The 21454-nt window shown below is 39.2% G+C and overlaps 1 protein-coding gene across 1 annotated transcript in view; it reads left to right on the top strand.

Moving 5' to 3' along the window:
- Positions 1–21454, top strand: part of Abca13 (ATP binding cassette subfamily A member 13) — a 395335-nt gene that overhangs the window by 77454 nt on the left and 296427 nt on the right. Inside the window, exons 17-20 of the mRNA XM_069996010.1 lie at positions 1371–6125; positions 7507–9318; positions 12187–12296; positions 19732–19850. Of these exons, the coding sequence (XP_069852111.1) occupies positions 1371–6125; positions 7507–9318; positions 12187–12296; positions 19732–19850 (6796 nt within the window). The remainder of the gene's footprint in view (positions 1–1370; positions 6126–7506; positions 9319–12186; positions 12297–19731; positions 19851–21454) is intronic.

Below are 21454 nucleotides of genomic sequence, written 5' to 3'. Positions count from 1 at the left end.
TGACTATCTAGATAGAAATATTCTACAGTATCTATGACTTTTATTTTGGTGGTTCTTACTTTTACTACTATTGCTACTTCATTACCATTATAGCTCTTGATATACATATAGACTATTTTTTTTCCTTTTTGGTACTGAGGCCTCAATAGATACACTTTTTGCATTTTCCTCTATTAATGTATGATCACTTGTATAGTCCTTGTTCTATATAGTGTAGTTCCATGGTAGGCAGGATTCAGACTCAGTTTATACTAAATTCTTCATGGTAGGCCATTAACTTTCTTGATGAGAATTTTTCCAAAGAATTTTTTCAAAATAACCACTCAATCCTACAAGTAGCAGTCAATTAAATGTATTGTTATATGCTTTGTTCACATTTATTAGAGAGAAAAATAATATTGATACATTTGGTCTCTTATACTTACTCTCTCCAGAATCCAGAGTTAACAAAGTTCTAAGGAATTCATCATTCCAATTATTAGTAGTCAGAAAAGGCCAAATTCCTTTTTTCTGGACAGCTTGTGTATATGTGTGTACATGCATGTGTGCATGCATGCATATGTGTGTGTGTGTGTGTGTGTGTGTGTGTGTGTGTGTTGGTACTTGGCTTTTTTGTTCAAGGCTGGCACTCTACCATTTGAACCATACTTCCACTTTTGGTCAATTGGGATAAGAGTCTTAAAGACTTTTCTGTCTGGGGCCTTGAACCTCAGTCTTCAGATCTCAGCTTCCTGAGAAGCTAGGATTATAGGTGTGAGCACCTACACCAGGCTTTACAGCTGTTCATCTGCAGGGTTGAGGCTTGAACTATTATGAAGCTGATTCCAGTCCAGTCTCCAACAATTTTCTAGGTAACCTGTGACTTCTGACTTACAAATTAGTTCTACAAGACTTGACACGACTCTAAGTTGCTCTTCTGACAACTCTTTGTCCTTTAAAAATAAACACCTGGTTGGAAAATATCAGTGGAGGGCCCAGAATGCCTTTTGCAAAAAGATTTCCCTTAAATCACCCAGGCACACTTTTTTGTTGCATCTCACTATTTGTATCATTCTCTTGAGCCAAGACATTTTGAGAGGTACTGCAAAAGTCCTGTGATTTCTCTGGCACAGATGGCAAACTTTGGCAGTCAGATGTACTAATGTGCAAGTGAAAATAACTTACAATGCATTATTTGATGGTAAGAAACAAATGTGGACAACTGCATTGTGAAAATGTTAAACATTTTAAATTCTCACATTACTTTACCATGGGTTGGGAAATGTAGAGCACATGTTTTGGTTTACTACAAATGACTACTATCTTAGAAAATTAGTATGTAGGCTTCATTATTTTTTTCTGATTCTAAAGCACTTCTGTTAATGTTATAGGGCCTTAAATTTCACAAAGCACCTTCTGGTGGTGGAAGAGACATTGCATGCCCAGGAAAATGAACAGAAGAAATTTCTTTCATTACTTGTGGAATTTTTGGAAGAATTATTCTTGCCTGTTCCTTCCAATTCATCTATTGTTCCTGAATTCTTGTCTATCACTGAGAATGTTCATAATGGAAATGTGCCATGGGTAAATCACATGAAAAATTTAGACAGAAACCCATATCCTATTGATACTCAGAAACTTCTGGAATTTGGCAAACAGGTGACCGACAAAATACAAACTCTTGAAAGCCACTGGATGAGGACAGAATCCAAAAATATTTTGAGATTCATTGAATTAATGCTTCTTGAAATTAACCCCAAACTGCTAGAATTATGGCTCTATGGCATTCCCGAAGGTGAAAGAGTTAAATTAGAAGCACTCTCTACTCTCTTAAAATTTTCAGTTCCAGAAAATGAAAGGATTCTTAGTACAAGTTTTAACTTGTCCAGGTTGATCCATTCAGATTTGCCTAGACCACCAACTGTGAACATGGAGTTTGTATATTTAAGTGAAACTATAATAAATGGTCTTTATGAATTCGGATTCCTGAGCCAGGAAGAAGTTTCTAAAGCTCTAGACACAGTCTACGTGATTAAAAATGTGTCTCATCTTTTCTTAGCCCTTTCTGAACCCCAAAAGCAGGAAGTTGAAAAAATTTTGACTCATCTCTACCTGAATGTCTTTAACAACAAAGATTCAAGTTTACTTCTGCAGATTTATTCTTCATTTTACCAACTTATTTATCAATTCTTGAGCATTCAGAGTAGAGAGTCTTTGATAACTTATCTGACCCAAATCTCCAGAAATATTTTGCACATCGTTAAGCAATTTAATTTCCAAAACATCAGCAATGCATTTGCATTTTTATCAGAGACAGCAGAGTTTCTTGGGAGGATTTCTGAAGTTTCTTACTGTCAACAGTTGCTTTCAATTTTTAATTTTTTAGAGCTTAAAACCCAATCTCTGAAGTCTAGTGAAGACAGAGAATTGGAAGTGATCCATAGTACTTTGATAGGCCTCAAACAGTTGCTAGTAGTAGATGAAGATTTTCGTGTTTCTTTGTTCCAATATATGAGCCAACTCTTCAATGGCTCAGAACAAGCCTTGCTGAATAATGAATGCTTTATTATTTTGGATAACTTTTCTTCTATGAATTATTCAACAAATGAGAGGACTTCCTTCACTCTTCCATGGGAGAGAATATTTTCCAACCTTTCGGGAAATATCAGTGTGTTCAACGAGTTTATGGCTGTTCACTGTACTCTATCATGGCTGCAAATGTGGACAGAGATCTGGGCAAGCATTTCTCAGATCTTTAAATTTGAACTGCATATTTTCCCTCCTCTTCATGTTGGTCTCACTCAGCTTTTGGATGAATTAGAGAATGACGTGAACATTTCTAAAAGCTGCCAGGGAGTGTTTCTGACCCATCATGCTGCTAGACTCATCTTAAATTTGTTAAAAAACTTAACACAAGCCAATGACTTCCATGATTGGAATTCTCTCCTGTACCTCAGGAATCTGTGGGTAGCAGTAGATGACAAGTTAGTTACAGTAAAATCACTTAACTTGGATGAAGTAGAGAAATCATTCTTTGCCATGAAAACCGCCCTACACCAGCTAATGTCAGCTCCACTGAAAACAAGTGCAAGCAGGGAGTTTATATATTCTCTGCTGGAAGTTTTCACCAGGTTAAGCAATCCCACACAGTATATGGGCAGAAATGTAGATTTGATATATGACGATCTTGTAAAAAATCTCACAGATTGTGGAGCCAAATTTGAAAGTGTTATTAATGAACTAAGAAAAACAATAATATTTTTTAGAAATGTATCATATGATCAAGATTTATTGTCCTGTGCTGATGTTTTCCAAAAAGTTATTTCATTGATTTTGGAAGATGGCTTATTGGATGTAAATACTTCCCAGAGGGCTGTACAGATTCTGGCTATGTTAAATTCCACATTTTCTTCTGAAAACACAGTTAGTACACTAAAAGGGTGCATTACATGGATAGATGTCATAAACCATATATACATCATGTCTAACTCAAGTTTCTTTCTGGGTTCTTTTCATAGTACTTTGAGTAATTTAAGGGATATTGAAAACACAATGAACTCTACATTTAAAATTCTAACTTGGTTATTCAATACAAAGGAAAGGCTTTGTTATTTAAATGAGTCTACTATAAATTGTATAAATATTTACTTGAAAGACCTGGCTGACTTTCTAAATATTATACTTAAAACAGTCTTGGAAAAAGAGAAGGTACCAGAATTTGAGATTTTATTAGCTCTTTTAAATGATTCTACAAACCAAGTAAAGATGATTATCCATAACTTAACAAGGGACTTTGATTTCCTCTCCCAATCCAATTGGAAACATTTTAATGAATTACTTCTAACACCTGTAGATACATTAGATGGAATTCCCAATCAGTTTCAAAACATATGGCTGCATATAACAACACTGGGGAAGGAACTACAGAAACGCTTACAAGATCTTTCTCCTGCTATCCTGGAAAGAAATTCCTTTCCTAGTATGAAAAAACTTTTTGGAATATTTTCCATCAGTCCAAAGGAAAAGGATATAAACAATTTGCGCAACTCCATTTATCATTTAGCTAATTATTTTGCCTTCAGCCTAACTCATGATCTCCAAAATTCATCAGAAAGTACTCCACATGAATTAGTGAAAGCTTTGGGTCTTGTTATTCAGTTGATTAAGGATGTGTTCAACTCCTTGATACCTGCGGTCCACTCCAATGCTCCACAAAATATGAGTCATGTTCGAGTTTTAAATAAAGTGACTTCCCTCATGCATGCTCTTAAGAAGGCCGACATAGACTTATTAGTTGACCAACTTGAGCAAATCAGTGAAGGCCTAGTAGATTTCTTTAAGAATCTTAGTAGATTAGGTCCTGACAATTCAGGGGTCAACTTACTTATTGGCTTGGTGGAAAAATTTATGGCCGGTTCACACTCATGGAATGTTAATCATCTGCTGCAACTCTCTCGGCTGTTTCCTAAAGATGACGTGAATGCTGTGGTGGATTTATATTATGCTCTTCCTCATATTACGGGGCTCCTCCAGGGAATTGCTGATAAAAATATCACAGAGAGCCTCAAGGATATCTATAACTTCACACTCCTTCATGGTATAAGCACCGCCAACATCACCAAGGAAGACTTTGCCACTGTGATCAAAACTCTTCTAGATGTCATTGAGTTAATATCAGACCAACCAGCCCTTGTGTCCGAAGCTCTAACTTGCTTTCCTGTGGTTTGGTGCTGGAATGGTACAGCAGGGTTTCAGCAGAAGTCAAAGTTAGAAACTTGTAATATCCATGGCTTTATGTCTTCTTCTTTTTATGAAAAAGTGACCAGCATCCTTGACCATCTCCACCTGTCTCCTCTTGGTGAAGAGTCACAGTGTTCAAACGAAAGCTCAAGAATTGAAATGACTAGGACAGTGGTCTGTGTAATACATGAATTAGTGGACTGGAATTCTATTCTTATAAATCTGTCTGAAGTCTTCCATATTCAAACTCCACTTGTGAAAACAGTACAAGAATTTTGGCACAGGATCTTACCATTTGTTTCACCTTTTGGAAATCAAAGTAATGACAGCATCCATGAAACTTGTCCTGGTAGTTCCATGAAACAGGTTGCTTTGAAAATAATAGAACAACTAAAGCATCTGAACTTTACAAAAGGTACATCAAGTGAAAATATTCTTACTAAATTAGCTGATTTAAACAAGATTATTAACATTACCAACGGTGCAGGGATAGCTGCCCATGATAATATTCTCTTAAACTTGGAAAGGATAGTCAAATTGATTTCTAGAGATAGGTATCTAGAAAATAGTACTCATTATTTACTGTCTCCATTTTTATTTCTTCTGAATGCAAATCTTACATACAGTAGTTTAGAAACTGTATCAGATTTTATTAAGAAAAGAAAATCAACTAACAACTTTGAAGAACTGTGGGTTTACTTCAAACAAATCATGAAAGACTTAACCCACAACTTTAGTATCAAGCACCTGTTCTCTGAACTTAACAAAGAAATCCAAGACATAAATTCTGTGGACCTTCCAAATATAACTCTGAAACTTACCCAGTTTTTGGAAATACTAAATTTATCAACATCAAAGGCATTAGGAATTATTGAAGATTTCCTATTGGTGACAAAAAACTGGCTTTATGTGTATGCGAATGAAGATTATTCCCCACTGATGCAAACATTACTTGCTACTATGGACAATGAAAATTCAACTGATGTTATAACTAAGCTGACTAACGATATCACTAGCAACCTGGGGTATCTAAAAGACATTTCTAGGGAAAACAATTCTGATATTGCCACTCTCACACAGCTGCTTAATGAAGAGCAACTAAGTAATTTCTCTGTTGTACAGCTACTTCTTGTCAACATTCTAATTAATTCTTTCAATAACTTAGCATCAGGTTCTCAAGTAACAGCTCCAAATTTAGGTGATAGTGATCTCCAAATGATGAATTTCGTTAACCTCACCCTGGATCATTTACAGTCAGAAAAAGGTGGGGAGATAGTTCTCCCTCTGGGAAGTATAATGGATTTCATGGAAGAGCTTTTGAGAACATTCTCCCTAAAAGAAAAATCTGGGAACAAAATTTCTTTCCTGCTGAAAGACTTCCACAAAGATGTTATTGCAGAAATGAGGTAAGTGTACCTTGCCTCTGTATAATATGTGTATGGCTTAGCCCACTTTAATTTCTGGAGTAGAGAAATGCCAAATAATTCATTGCCTTAATGAGCATTTTTCAAAACTGTGAAGGTAAAATTACTTTGATTACTGCCATTTCATCAGTAAGCTTTTAAACCTAGCCAGGGATGATCATACATTATATTTCAATTTTTAGATTATGAAAAGTTATAAAATTCTGTCTTATGTACAAATGAAAAATTAATATTTTATGAATAAATATGTACATGTAACATGAACATGACGACCTTTTCTGTTCTCTGTCTAATCTTAAAGGGTTTTAATATTTTCCCCTTGAATTTATCTACTGTGGTTTTGTATTTAGGAGCATCAAAGTTACTAGTCACATTATTTCTGTTCAGTTACTAGTGAAAATACTACTGAGAAAGTTAACTATATTCCATGTTCTATCACTCAAGTTTCAACCATGGATGTTTACCAAGGATGGAAGAGAGAGACTTGGGTACATAATTTAGGAAACATGACATGAAAATGCAAATTCAGAAAGGGTACAGGTAGTGTAGTTCATAGTAGGCAAAGACATCAGGGACATGAGCCAAAGTTCTCCCTCTTGATGGTATATAAAGAACTTTAAGGGGAAGGGAGAGCAATGGCCTTTATAGCTACTATTGGAGTCTCTAGGTCAGGAGGCTCTATGTGACTCTTTTGCAATTAATTCACCTGATGATATCAGGTCCACCTAGACAATATTCATTTTGACTAACATGTAGTTAACTGACAAGGGACTTTATGTAAAGTCCTATATCAGCAGCATTTCTATTAGCCTTAGACTTGGTAGCTAGTATGAGACATATTTATGTCTTGTGCTTTAACTCCCATCTTCCCTTCAACTCCCTAAGGGGAATCTCCTTTAGAGCATAACCAAATCAGAGACATAAGAGAGAAAGAGGTCCTTGGGGCTGTGGGTTAGCTTAGCCAAGTTGTCATGTTGTAAAGCAATCACAGTGTCTAAGTGATAGCTAATAATTTAAAAGTTCACAGAAAGTATAAAATAGACTTTGAAATTTTTCAGAGATTTACCTTGTACATCAAGAATCACTTTGTAGTGAATTAAGATCTTTTCTAAAAACAAATGAATATGGATTTTTTGAACATTAGCTTCAAAGAATTGCGGTAAGATTGGCCATTCAAGTCCTCTACTCTTTGCATTATTTGGTAGCAAATTGTTAAGGTTCATCTAGAATTATTTCAGTAATCCATCTTTCACTAAGCATTATCATTCCATGCTATTATGAAATTAATGGCATCATTAAAACCACTACATATTTTAATCTTTCCATTGATAATATATTAACAAAAATTAATACATATTTACAGCTTTATCTCAAAAGATAAAATTCGAGAGGTACTGAAATTGGATCAATTTCTTACACTGATGAATGAATACAGATTGATGAGCTTTTTCTCATGGTTAAAGGGAACTATATTTCATCTAATCAGAAGCTCATTTATGTTAGACAGTGGAGAATTTTCTTTTGATAGCCAACGAGGACTGACATTTGTACGAGATTTATTTCATGCCCTTCTAAGGGAAACTTCACTGCAAAATGAGACTGAAGATAATCCAGACTTTCTTATGGTGGTGAGTCAACTGCTTTTCCATATGAATAACTCTGAGGAACTCATCAGCCTCAACCAAAATCTTACTTCCATCCTTCACCTTGTGAGAGAAATTTCCACAGAGATGTCAAATCTTATGGACACTCTTTCAAAGTCTCATAATCAAGACTTTCATACCTCTTTTCTTGCACTCCAAAAACTTGTACTTGCTGACCTAACCAACTTGCTTTCCTTTATAAAGGACTCATTTCCTCTAAGAAATAGAGAAACATTAGAACTCACTAAGAGGTTACTTGATGTTATCTCTCGAGTTGATAAAGAAAGTCATGGCCTGGAGCCCCTCTTAGAAATGTCTAGAATCCTCACCATGCTGCTGAATGGCAGTGCTGAGCTGAGAGATATTGCCACAGAAATGGACTTTGCTGTGAAACTTCTTAAGCTAGCAAAGAAAGTTTCAGGGAAGATGGCCACCATCTTTGAAACTCATTTTGTCCCCAACACTCAGGACACCGTGGACTTCTTTAATATTTTCTATTCTGTCATGCAGCAAAGTGTCCAGCATCTTGTGAAGGAAAGAATTCCTTTGAGAAAAGTAGATCATGTGACATTTGAACAGATCAATGATTTGCTGATGCCATTTCTTGACTTGGCCTTTGGGATGTTGGGGGTGAAGCCCAATATTTCACAGGACTCTGACGTTTTCAATATGTCATCTAGTGTAGTCTCAATTGTGAGCCAATCTAATGACTTTTCCAATATTTTGGAAGAAATAGCTGAGTTTTTAACTTCAATGGAAATCAATTTGGGAGATTTGGAGCATCTTGTGGTGGCATTTAATAATGGGACTCAAATATTTTCTATGGATTCTGTCAACTTGGGGGAAGAAATTTTGAATTGCTTAGTTCCTATCAATAACATCGCCCACAAAATGAACTTTTTAAAGCTTAATCCAATTTCCTCTCATCGTAGTCCTCAAGATACAATATGGGAAAAAATCTATGAACCATTTCATTTGGGGGATGGAATGTTAACAGAAAATAGCACAAAAATAGGGAAATCCTTTAAAATGATACTTGATCTCACATTAGAAGCCCTTTGGAATAGCTTAAAGAAGGACAATTGGGAAGCTTTTAATCTGCTGCAGGCATTGGCTGGTCGTTCAGATAACCTGTTCAGAATGATAGAAACAGTTGTAGAGACCTCCGGTGGAATTACAAGTGAAGATGGAGATGATTTAAGCAAAGATTTACTTTTCAACATGTCTTTGACTCAGGATATCACTCATCATCAACTTGAAACAGCAATCCAAAATTTGCTAGATTGGCTAATTCTCTTAGGAAAACCCTCCCTCCCAGACAACTCTCAGTGGCTGAATTCCATAAACACGTCATTCCATCAATTTTTTGAAATCTATCTTAATACAACTACTGGAAAGAATGTCATGTTACCAAAAGAAGAGATGATAGATTTCCCGTATAACCTCAAACCATTATCACCATTCAGTACATACTTGAAGAGATTACTTGTATTCATTGGATATTGGCAAAAGGTTCTACTGGCAGATCAAAGGTAATCAAAAACCCTTACTCACTCTACTTTTCCCCTACTGCAGTACCCAACAACAGATTAGGGTAAGTAGATCTCGACACTTCTGCAGTTGGCTTCCATCAAGAGTGATTCAGGACCAATAATAATTTTTTTAATATTTAACTCACTATTTGACAAGCGAATATGATTTGTATTCAGAGTTTTCCTAAAGTAAATTACTCTTAAAAGCAAAAGCCAGGCTGGATTTAAGCCTGCCAGACAGAAAAGTTTCTGAGATATTTATCTCCTATTAACCACCAAAAATCGGAAGTGGATTTAAGGGTGAAGTGTTATAGTGCTAGCCTCGAGTGAAAAAGTTAAGGGGAGAGTGTCAAAGCTCCAGTACCAATACACACACACAAGCACACACACACACAAGCACACACACACACACACACACACACACACACACACACACACACAACAAAGCCTTGTATTCTACCTACATATCTCAAGACTAGGTACATAAAAACCATTTTTTCTGAATATACTCAGATAGTTCAGGGTCCTAATATTAGCTATGAAGCTAAGAATATTAGCTCATTTTGAACAGAAAATAATGCTTGCATTTATCGCTACCCAATCCAGCCCAGGCATTGGTTGGTTCTGCATTGTTTAGATTGAAACCACCTTTAAATAGTTGATCCATCTCTCAAGTTAGGACAAAGGAAAACTCTTCTTACAAGCTTCAGTCTTGTTAGGCCTCATGCTCTGGAAACTCTCTGCTTCTTTAGATTGAAGAATTTGTTCCTTTTTGTGTGCAGAAGAGACCCAGAAGTTCTGTGCTAGCTCAATTTATTCATTCAAGGAGGGACAGGACTGTTTAGATTGTTCATAGTCCTGACTATACCTGTCTCTCTCACTCCTATGTAGAGATCAAAGGAATCTTTAAACCCTTGTTCATATGCCACCAGACCAGCTGACCTATTTTCTGCTAGCTTTGTTACAGAGCTTCACCTTGAACCCAGTCATTTTTGTCATAGTTTAGGAGGGTGTCTTTAGTTATACCTGGAGCATAGAACTCTGACTACTTTGAAATACAAATACTGGCTTTCAGAGATTCCTGCCTCATCTCCTTCTTGCTTCTGATATGAAACTAAACTGTGGCTTTAGTTTTGCTCTACTTTTGAAGTGCAGGTGGGCTTGGCAATTTCTGTTTCCCACCAATCTCATCTTACCTTTTTTTGTGTGTCATGGGGCTTGAACTCAGGGCCTGGGCGATGTCCCTGAGCGTTTGTGCTCAAGGCTAGTGCTCTACCATGTAAGCCACAGCTCCAATTCCAGCTTTTTTTGGTGGTTAATTGAATATTAAAGTCTCATTGGCTTTCCTGCATAGACTGCCTTCAAACCTCAATCCTCAGATCTCAATCTCCTGAGTAACTAGGATTACAAATGTGAGCCACTTATGCCCGGTTTCATCTTATGTTTTTTAGTCTTCCGTTAAGGGAATTTATTCCACAATTCTATATACCATAAAGTTTTAAAAATTGCTTATTTTAGTTTTATTTTTAGAGCAGCTGTTTGTTTTATATTTATGGGGTACAGTTTGATACCAGGGTTTAACTCAGAGCCCCATGCCTGCTCAGTCAGCTGGGGCTCTACCACTAGAACCACACCTCCAGCCCTACTTTTGTGGGGTCATGGAGCTTGAACTCTGGGTCTGGGTATTGTCCCTGAACTCTTCAGCCAAGGCAAGTGCTCTATCACTTTAGCCAACAGTTTTCTGGTGGTTAATTGGAGATAAGCTTCTCACTGAGTTTCCTTCCTGGGCTGGCTCTGAGCCACAATTCCAGATCTCAGCCTCCTGAGTAGCTAGGATTACAGATGTAAGCCACCCACAATCGGCCAGCCCTACTTTTTGATGGTTATTTTAGATATGGAATTTCTCAGACTTTTCTTTCTAGGCTGACTATGAAACACAGTCTTTTTGGTTTCAACCTACTGAGTAGCTAGGATTACAATAATGAAACATTGGTGTTCAGTTCCTTTGGTATTTGGATATTATATGTACATTGGACAATGATCAGCTCACAGTAATTAGCATATCTATCCTCTAAAACACTCTCCCCTCCTCTCTCCCTTCCCTCCCTCCCTCCCTTCCTTTCCCTCCCTCCCTCCCTCCCTCCCCTTCCCTTCCCTTCCCTTCTGTTTCCTTCCCTTCCCCTCTCTCCCTCCCTCCTTCCTTTCCTCCCTCCCTTCCTCCCTCCCTTCCACCCTCCCTCCCTTCCTCCCTCCCTCCCTCCCTCCCTCCTTCCCTAACTTCCTTCCTTCCTTCCTTCCTTCCTTCCTTCCTTCCTTCCTTCCTTCCTTCCTTCCTTCCTTCCTTCCTTCCTTCCTTCCTTCTTTTCTCTCTGCCAGTACTGGAGCTTGGACTTGAGTGCTATTCCTGAGCTTATTTTGCTCAAAGCTAGTGCTCTACTACTCGAGCCACAGTTACACTTTTAGATTTTTTGGTGGTTAATTGGAGATTAGAGTTTCTTGGACTTTCCTACCCAGGCTGGCTTTGAACCACAATCCTTAGATCTCAGCCTCCTAGTACCTAAAATTACAGGTGTGAACCATTGGCACCCAATGTATATCATCATCATTTGATTCCCTATAATCATTTGCCTTTGCATTTCAAGAGAATGGAGCAAAAACAAAAAGAAAGCAAATATTATGCCTCTTGGCAATTAAACCAATAATTTAAGTAAATAGGGGACACAAACCTCTCTGGGAGTCTAACTAGTGTTATCTGTGCATTTTTTGTTATTGTGACATGAATACAGTTGGGTGAAGACAATGCACATATGTAGCAATGTACCTGGTTACAGATGTTGAATGCTTAATGCCATTGTGTTTCTTCCTAAGTTTTGTTGACATATGCCAAGCTCTCCAGCAGCTAGAGATGTCCTCAGAAGACATGGAGATGCTGCAGAAAGCCAAGATGATTGCTCTACGTGTGCTCATTATCTTTGCAGGTGAGCTGCTTGATAATTGCCCAGGCTACTTTCCAGAACTTTCCCAGTAAGGGATGCAGTATTCTGAGTTTCTTTTAGCACAGACCACAGTCTTGCTTATCTGACTACTAGGTCTGTACCCATCTGGCCTATGCCTATACTCTCCTCCTCGCCAGATCCTGTCCCAGCCTTATTGAGCAATCTGTTCCTGAGTTGATGCTGAGCTTTCTGGTCATTGTGTATTTTCCCATGGAATGTACTTCTGCTGTCTCCTTGACATGACCTCCAGGTATGCTCTGTAGCCTAGAGTTAGGGACATTTCGTCCTGGACTTCCTACCTCCTTTGCTACAAGGATTTTGAGGAGCTGTCTATCAAAGACAATACTTTTGTATCTGTCATTTTTACTAGAGTCAATGTTTCTTGTAGGCAGCAGCCATGTCCTAATCATTGGTTTGTGACACAGAAGATGCAGTGCCCCAGGGTATGCTGGGTGGTCCACAAAGCATTTCCCATTAAAAAAATTATTTTATTGTAACGATGCTGTATAGAGGGGTTACAGTTACATGAGCAAGGCAATGAGTACATTTCTTGTTGAGCATTGTTACTCCCTCTTTTGTTTTTCTCCTCTGGCCCTCCCTTCCCTCTATGGTCTGTAGCTCACTGAGTGAAGGATCACTCTCTTATGAAAACCTATGTTCTCAGAGTGGTGTCCCACCATGGTGAGCACTTGCATTCTGTATGAAGCCTGTCTTACTGACTGGAGTGAACCCAATGTATGGTGGTTAGAACTCAGTTGACACCAGCCAGTGCTGGTGAGTAAAGGAGCAAATAAATGCCAAGATCCCTTCTGTGATCATGTCTCCATCCCCTGAGATTCCTAAACATTTAGTGTGTTCACATGGGAGTGTATAAGAGATACTGCATTTGGAGCTCATTGGGTACAAGTGAGGAAATGGTGAAGGATGTCATAGAGGAAAGAATCTGGCTTCCTCAGGAAGGGACACTGCGGATGAAAGACCGAAGTCCAGTCTCAGAGAGGATGGGTCGGCAGCCCTGGAATGGAATCATTGTTGGGTGTGGGCAGCTGAGGCTTAGAGCTAGGTGTGCAGAAAAGCACCTGTTGGGAGGAGGGAGCAGAGGTGAGCCTTAGGAATGAGAGTGCCAATGAACACTTGCACGTGAGAAGCGCTAGGAGGAAGCTGAACAGGGGTGAAGTGAACCAGCAAGGGGTGGAGGAGAGTGGACACCTTGATGGGGGCATCCTTGGTGAGTGCATGTAGGCAAAGCCTGAGCCAGGAGGAGGTGCAGACACACTCGGAATCCAGGGTGGGGGTGATGACTTGGGAGATGTTCAGTTAAAGTCTATGTCAGGATGCAGAGATCCCTGAATGAGGGCTGGTGTGGGCTCGACACCACCGCCCATAGGTTTATGGACAGTGTGTGGGTTCTCCACATCTTCAAGGTTGAACGAATGGAGGACCACTTCTGAGGATGTGGCGCCATGTCTGCTAAGATGTGATTGTGCCCAGGTGTCTCTAGGTCTGGCATGCACCTTGCCTCTCGCAGTCACTGAGATGAGAACAAGTTGTATAATGGAAGGAACGAGAGCTTCCACCTTCCTCCGCCTCCCTGAGTGACACCAGGAAGGCCACTGAGATTGTTCTGAGCTTTATACAGAATCGGGGTGACCCTCATTTCCAACAGCAGCTGAGAAGGTTGAGTAAGAGGGAACAGTGAACACAAGCAACTCCTAAGGGCTGGCCGGGGAGGGTGTGGGGGGGTAGGTACAGTGGGGGCCACACCTCTTCCTCCTTCTCCAGGCTGAGGATGGAGCTGTGTGCACACTATTGGGAAAACTGCTCTCAGAATTCACAGAGATGGTTCACAATGGATTCCTGTACTTTGCAACTGTCTCATCCACTCATATCTTTTACTGTATTATAAAAGTCTCCTTGAACCCTACCAGTAATGAATGTTGCAATGGGGAGGCTATGAAGATGGAGTGAAGAATGAAGGGAATTAAAAGGACTCAGTTGATATAGATGAGATTCTAACTGAATTTTTGAATTAATTAATTGACTCAATTAATTTTTGAAGGAATACTTAAAAAATTTTTTTTGAATCAAAGTCTTAGCATATAGCTGATAGAAATATGTTTAGGCAACATTTAAGTGAAATTTCATTCTGATTCTTCAGTACATTTTCCTGGCATATTGAATCCAGCTTTAGTTTTCAACGGAATTATTTTTGACATTTCCCTGTTAGCTACAGTAATGAATTTTCAATGACTTGAATATTCATTGATTCCTGGATACACACACACACACACACACACACACACACACACACACACACACACACACACACACACACACACACACACACAATATCTTGCCATTCTGTATTACAGCTGCTAAATGAATGTGAAATGATGTTAGAAAATTAACTTTGGGTTATTAAATTTCATTTCAAGCAAACTCCCGAATGAGCATTGCTTAAATGACCCCACTTTCCTTGTTAAGTTGTCACTCCCTTCTGTGCAATAAGAGGTACACGCATATAATCCAAGTACTGGGGAGGCTGAAGTAGGCTTATGTGCTGGAAGGCAGCATTGGCTACAAAAGTAGGACTCTGATTCATGAAAACTAACACGTATGTACATATGTTTATACATACACATATATGTGTGGCTAGATAAGATAGAATCTTATGGGGTGGAAGAGAACCAAGTGGGCCAATGCTTGCTGGTGACTCCAGAAGCGTAACAGTCAGATCTTACTGTTACTACTATAAATGAAACCACATTCTGCCCTATCTTGAGGTTGAATCACGTATGTCCATGAGGGAAATCATCATCATTTTTCTCTTCTGTATGGCAGCACTGAGAGTCTGCTGGGTTCATAGAAATGGAGGAAGCCTCAGTAGGCATCTATTTTAAGTTTCCCACATCACAAATTGGTAATTTGAGGCCCAGAGAATGGAGGTCAGTTGCCCATTGTTTTATTTACTTTTATTTAATTTTAGTTTTTTATTATTTTAAAATGTTGTACAAAGAGATTGCCATTTTACACAGCAGTTTATGAGTATGATGCATTTTGATCAGTGTCACCCCTTTCAAAATTCTCACCCCCACCCCTTTCCTTACTTAATATTGTAGTATATTCAACAAATTATTGACTGCAACCTCCCTATCTTCTGTGTTTCATTTATCTACCCCTTCCCCCTTGGCTTCCCTTGCAAGTACCTATTTCCTCATGTTTATTTTGTTTGCTCATGGTTTTAGAATGAGGAGTTGGATGTCAGAGCCTCTCTCTGATTGAGGAGAAAGTAAAGTGGGTAGGAATTAGGGGAGCAGAATGGAGAGCACTCGAGAGAGCTGGCGGCCACAACAGCCTCTGAATGTTTCTTCAAGGCAAGAAGGGACCAGAGGCAGGTGGGAAGGGTTGGAATTCAGCCCGTGAAGAAGTGATGTGGGGGAAGAAGATGCCCTGGGAAGTAGGTCAGTCCAGGCTTGAGCTGGGCTGTTGCTATCAAGGTGCAGCATCTTCACTGTGATGAGTGAGGGTGGGCTGCATGGCGCCAGGTCCAGATGCAGAGGGAGTTTGGCCTCCTCAGATGGTCACTCAGCTATTCTGAAATCACAGCCTCACCTCATACAGACATGGTTAGCTGAGCACCAAACATTACATGAACTTTTTCATGGTGCATTTTCCTCTCTCTTAGGCTATTTTTTCCTTTATGTTCATCCTGGGGCCTGAACTCAGGGCCTGGATGCTGTCCTTAAGCTCCACTTCTGACTTTATTTTTTATTTTTTGGGAAGGTGGTGGTTTACTGGAGATAAGTGTCTCATGGAATTTCCTGCCAGAGCTGGCTTGGAACCAAGATCCTCAGATTTCAGGTTGCTGGGTATCTAGGATTACAGGTGTGAGTCATTGGTGACTGCCAGGCTTTGTTTTTTCTGTTTTGTTTCTTAAAGTAAAATTGCTACATGCTTTTCTTTTATTATATTTTCCCCACAGTAGAAGGTCCATTGATGCTCAAAGACAAATGCTGGGATGTTTGAGAGCCTTTTGTTTCCATCACTTTGCATTTCAATTGGAAGTTAATGAAGAGATTCTGTCTGTCTGTCTATCTATCTATCTTTCTATCTATCTATCTATCTATCTATCTATCTATCATCTATCTATCTATCTATCTATCTATCTATCTATCTATCTATCTATCTATCTATCTATCTACTTACCTACCTATTTAATTAAGAGATTCTATCTTATCTATCCATACATATATGTGTATGTATACACATTTATACTTATATATTAGTTTTCATGAATCAGAGTCCTACTTCTGTAGCCAATGCTGCCTCCAGCACATAATCCTATTTCAGCCTCCCCAGTATTTGGATTATATGCATGTACCACCATGTCCAACTACATTACATTTTCTACAGTAAAGCAAATTACTACCCTTAATTGTTGAAATATGATTAATTAGAGTAATAAGTTATGCTTTTGAAAAGCATGACTTTAGGTATATTATCTTTATTACATCTATTTTTTGGGGGGAGTCCGGTTGTGAGGCCTGAACTCTGGGCCTGGGCGCTGTCCCTCAGCTCTTCAGCTCAAGGCTAGCGCTCTACCACCTGAGCCACAGCACCACTTCTGGCTTTTTTCTTTTTGCTTATGTGGTGCTGAGGAATCGAACCCAGGGCCTCAGGCATGCAAGGTAAGCGCTCTACCACTGAGCCAACTTCCCAGTCCCTTACATCTATTTTGTATATAACCACAATGTTTTTTAATGAATAAATTTTTAAAGAGTAGTTTTAAGGATTCAGAACCTGCCAGGTGCCTACACTTCCAATCAGGTATTAACAACTATCGATGCTTTTAACATTCTGAGTTTTTGGTATCTTTTGTGTAATCATTTCAGTTCGTGATATATTGACAACTATCCACACAAAATAAAGATGAGATATTTTGCATATTAAAAACAGTAGTTTTAGGTGGACAGAAAATAGCTGAACAAGGTGTACAGATACCTTCGATATGTCTATACCCTGCCCTCACACACATAAGCTACTTCACTGTCAATATCCCCCACCAGACAGTGCTCTTGTTCCAATTGATAATCCTCCTCATCAGTGACCACATCGTTGTTACCTATGGTGTGCTTTACTGGGTGTTGTGCATTACAAGGATCTGGACCAATGTACGAGACACATCAACCGTCCTAGTACCATACCACATAGCTTGACTGCCCTCAAAGTCCTATGTGTTCCATTCACACATGCTCCTGCTCTAGCTCCTGATAACCAATCATTTTTGCCATAATTAGCATTTTCCAGAAGGTCACAGGCTTCATAGTAGTGGCATGTTCAAATTGGCTTCTTTTACTTTGCCTTTTTTCCACTAACTAACTTTCTCTTTCTTTTTTCATTTCTCTAATCTTCCTCCCTCCCTCCCTCCATCCCTCACTTCCCCCTCCCTCCCACCCTCCCTCCCTTCTTCCTTCCTTCCTTCCTTCCCTCCCTCCCTGTCTCCTTCCCTCCCTCCCTGCCGTCCTTCCCTCCCTCCCTCCCCTCCCCTCCCTCCCTTCCTTCCTTCCTTCCTTCCTTCCTTCCTCTTTCTTCTTTCTTTCTTTCTTTCTTATCTTCTTTCTTTCTTCTTTCTTCTTTCTTTCTTTCTTCTTTCTTTCTTTCTTCTTCTTTCTTTCTTTCTTCTCTCTCTCTTTCTCCTTTCCCCTTTCTTATCTTCTCTTTTCTTTCTTCTTTTTTTACGGCACTAGGATTTACCCAGGGCACCCCTTTTGGTTTTAATTCTTGGATCGGTTAATCCTCACCTGAGCATTTTATTGGTTGAGATGTTGTCTGCATAACCTTTGTGCTTGGGCTGCTCTCTAAACACAGTCCCTTCATCTCTGCCTCTCAAGTAACTAGGAGTACAGGCATAAACCACCATTCCTACATGATCCAAATGATCTATAAAATGATGTTTGAGAAACAATGTAATCATTTTCCAGGATTGTATTTTTTTTTACTAATTGAAACACTAATAGTTTGGTAATATATTAAAGTACACTTACTTCATTTTCTTAGATAGCCAAGCATCTAGCAGGCACAAATCATGTGCTAGGAACTAGCAGTAATTGGAAGCAGAGATGAGATTGAGGAATTGGGGGGTGATCAGGAAATGAGCTCATGCAGGTCTGCACAGTCAGGGGAGGGTCATGGCCAGGGGCCTTGGGGCAGGTGCCTGAGGCAGCGTTCTGATAAGTAGGTATGCCCAGGCTAGGAGGCAGTGATGCTATTGTAGCAGGTATGCATAGCATGAATGGACATACTCAAGGATTGTGGGAAGCCGATGGCTGCAGAAAAGCTTTGAATGCAATATAGAACCTTTGGTCAGATTTTTATATTGGCCATCGCTTTTCAGGAAGAGGTTTGGATAGTTCTGCTAGGAGTCTGGAATTGTCTTGGTTTGACCTAGTGGGTTGCTGTTCAAAGGCACAGAACTTTGAGCTATTGGAAGGTAGAGTAGATGAAGAGATTGGATGGCTACAAGATGAAGTCGGGTGACCATCTTGAATAGCTTTCAGGTATGACTTGTAAGGTGTGGAAGAAGGGGTGGCCCACAAATGTAACTTATATTTCAACAGGCAGGGCATAGGTGAAAAATCAAGACTACCCCAGGCAAAATTGGATAACCATACTTTGTTTATAAGGACCCTGGGGAAATGGGTGCATAGGTAGAGGAAGAGCATCCATTTCTATGTTCTCAGTTCATCTCACAGTTTTTTTTTATTATATTTGAAACCCAAAGTCATTGCTTCGATTAATAAAGAAAACATGGTACATCTACATGCTACAAAGTTTATACAACCATCAAAAGGAATGAAATGCTATCATTTGTAGCCAATAGATATGGAGCTGGAAGGCATTAGGTGAATGAGTCAGGCTTAGAATTACAAATATCCCATGATCTCACTTATATTTGAAGCTCTAAGTTGATCTTATAGAAGAGTCAAGCATTTGGTTACAGAGTGGGGAAGGGCATTAGGGGAAGGAGCAGAGGTAGAGTAAAGATGATCTTGGATAGGAAGAATGACTTCTGATGGTCTAAGGCATAGTTAAATGACTGTGGTTGACAACATTTTTGTTAAATATTTTAAAATATGAATTAGGACAAAGTGTTTCAAATGGTCTTAACACCTTTCTAGGGTGATGGATATGTCAGTTATCCTGATCGGATCACTCACTATACATTGCATGCATGTATTGAAATAATACAATATATCTCAGATATAATCTGATCATGTGTTATTATGTTCATTCATTTGGATGACTTAAGAAGTTTTTAACATTTGAAAAAATTAAAAGATGACTTTTGTGAGTGTGTCCATTTAGAATGAGAGCTGTTTCCTAAAATCATTTCGCTTTGTGTGTGTTTTTCCTGCAGACAACCCTTCCTTGACCAAGGATGTTCTGTGTGCCACTCTGAACTGCAAGCCATGTGAGACAAGGCATCTTGTTTTAGCTGTCATACAAGGAGTCACTGTTGTGTACACCCACTACCAGGTATGTCCTCTCCTGTGTTTCAGAGAAGTCATAACCATTGACTCATGCAGAGAGACAAATGGAGTTATTCTAAGTTTACTGCCAGGTCCAGATAACTAGAACAACTGCACTATGCATAGTCACACTGAAAATCAAGCTTGCAGATCGCGAGCTTGCTATCCCTCCTCCATGTAAGAGTTGCTTGTTGAATTCTCAGGAACTCTCCAAGCCAGTTGCCGGTTATTAAGCCCTGCTATCATTAACAATCCAACTGTATAAACATGTGATGAAAGAATTTATATTTAAAACAAGAGTGACAAATACACAAGACCTACCACTTCTTCATGATCTCAGTATGATTTACAGTTATCAGTCCTCCAGAGATGGTTTGTACTGGTGGTTTCTATATATGAAAGGAATATTGTATATTCATGTTCTTCCTAACTCTCTGTTCAGCAATGTCCTGTTGACATCGCGAATCAGCCAATATGGGAGATTTTACACCATGGCAATTTTCAAGTCTATCAGATTATTTATTTGTTTGTTTGTTTGTTTATCCATTTATTCATTTTTGTATGGAGGACAAAGTTTCAGAATTTACCAGCCCATCACTTTCCCTAATGAACTAAATGTAAGTGGTAAGCTCCAAGAATTGATAGTTGAATAGGGCCCACGACTGCAGTTTTCTTTTCCTTCTTTCCCTCCCTCCTTCCTTCCTTCCTTCCTTCCTTCCTTCCTTCCTTCCTTCCTTCCTTCCTTCCTTCCTTCCTTCCTTCCTTCCTTCCTTCCTTCCTTCTCTTTCTCTCTCTCTTTCTTTCTCTCTCTTTCTTTCTTTCTTTCTTTCTTTCCTTCTTCCTTCCTTCCTTCCTTCCTTCCTTCCTTCCTTCCTTCTTCTTTCTTTCTTTCTTTCTTTCTTTCTTTCTTTCTTCTTTCTTTCTTTCTTTCTTTCTTTCTTTCTTTCTTTCTTTCTCTTTCTTTCTTTCTTTCTTTCCTCTTTCTTTCTTTCTTTCTTTCTTTCTTTCTTTCTTTCTTTCTTTCTTTCTTTCTTTCTTTCTTTCTTTCTTTCTTTCTTTCTTTCTTTCTTTCTTTCTTTCCTTTCTTTCTTTCTTTCCTTTCTTTTTTCTTTAGTCCTGGGGCTTGAACTCCAGGCCTGGGTTCTATCCCTGACCTTTTTATTCCAGGCTAGAGCTCTACCACTTCAGCCACAGCTCCATGTAGTTTTTTGTAGTTTTGTAGCAATAAGAGTCTCATAGACTTTCCTGCCTGGGCTAGCTTCCAACCTTAATCCTCAGATCTCAGCCCTCCTGAGTAGATAGGATGACAGGTATGTGCCACTAGTGCCTGGCTTTGCAGTTCCCTTTTAATTAATTTGGACAAGTTCCCCAAAGCTCCATGCAGGGTTCAACTTATGCTGAGTTAGAGAATGGGATATTTTTTGGGCCCATTCAGTGGCCTGGAATTAACACACACACACACACACACACACACACACACACACACACACACACACACACACACACACACACACACACACACACACACACACACACACACACACACACACACACACACACACACACACACACACACACCAACACTGGGTGTAGAGGAGGCCTGAACTGCTC

This window comes from Dipodomys merriami, unplaced genomic scaffold, assembly GCF_024711535.1.
Source record: "Dipodomys merriami isolate MVZ:Mamm:240054 unplaced genomic scaffold, mDipMer1.0.p SCAF_5, whole genome shotgun sequence".
Classification (NCBI taxonomy): domain Eukaryota; kingdom Metazoa; phylum Chordata; class Mammalia; order Rodentia; family Heteromyidae; genus Dipodomys; species Dipodomys merriami.
Note: the sequence above shows the minus strand (reverse complement) of the source record. Positions and strands in the feature narration are given on the sequence as shown.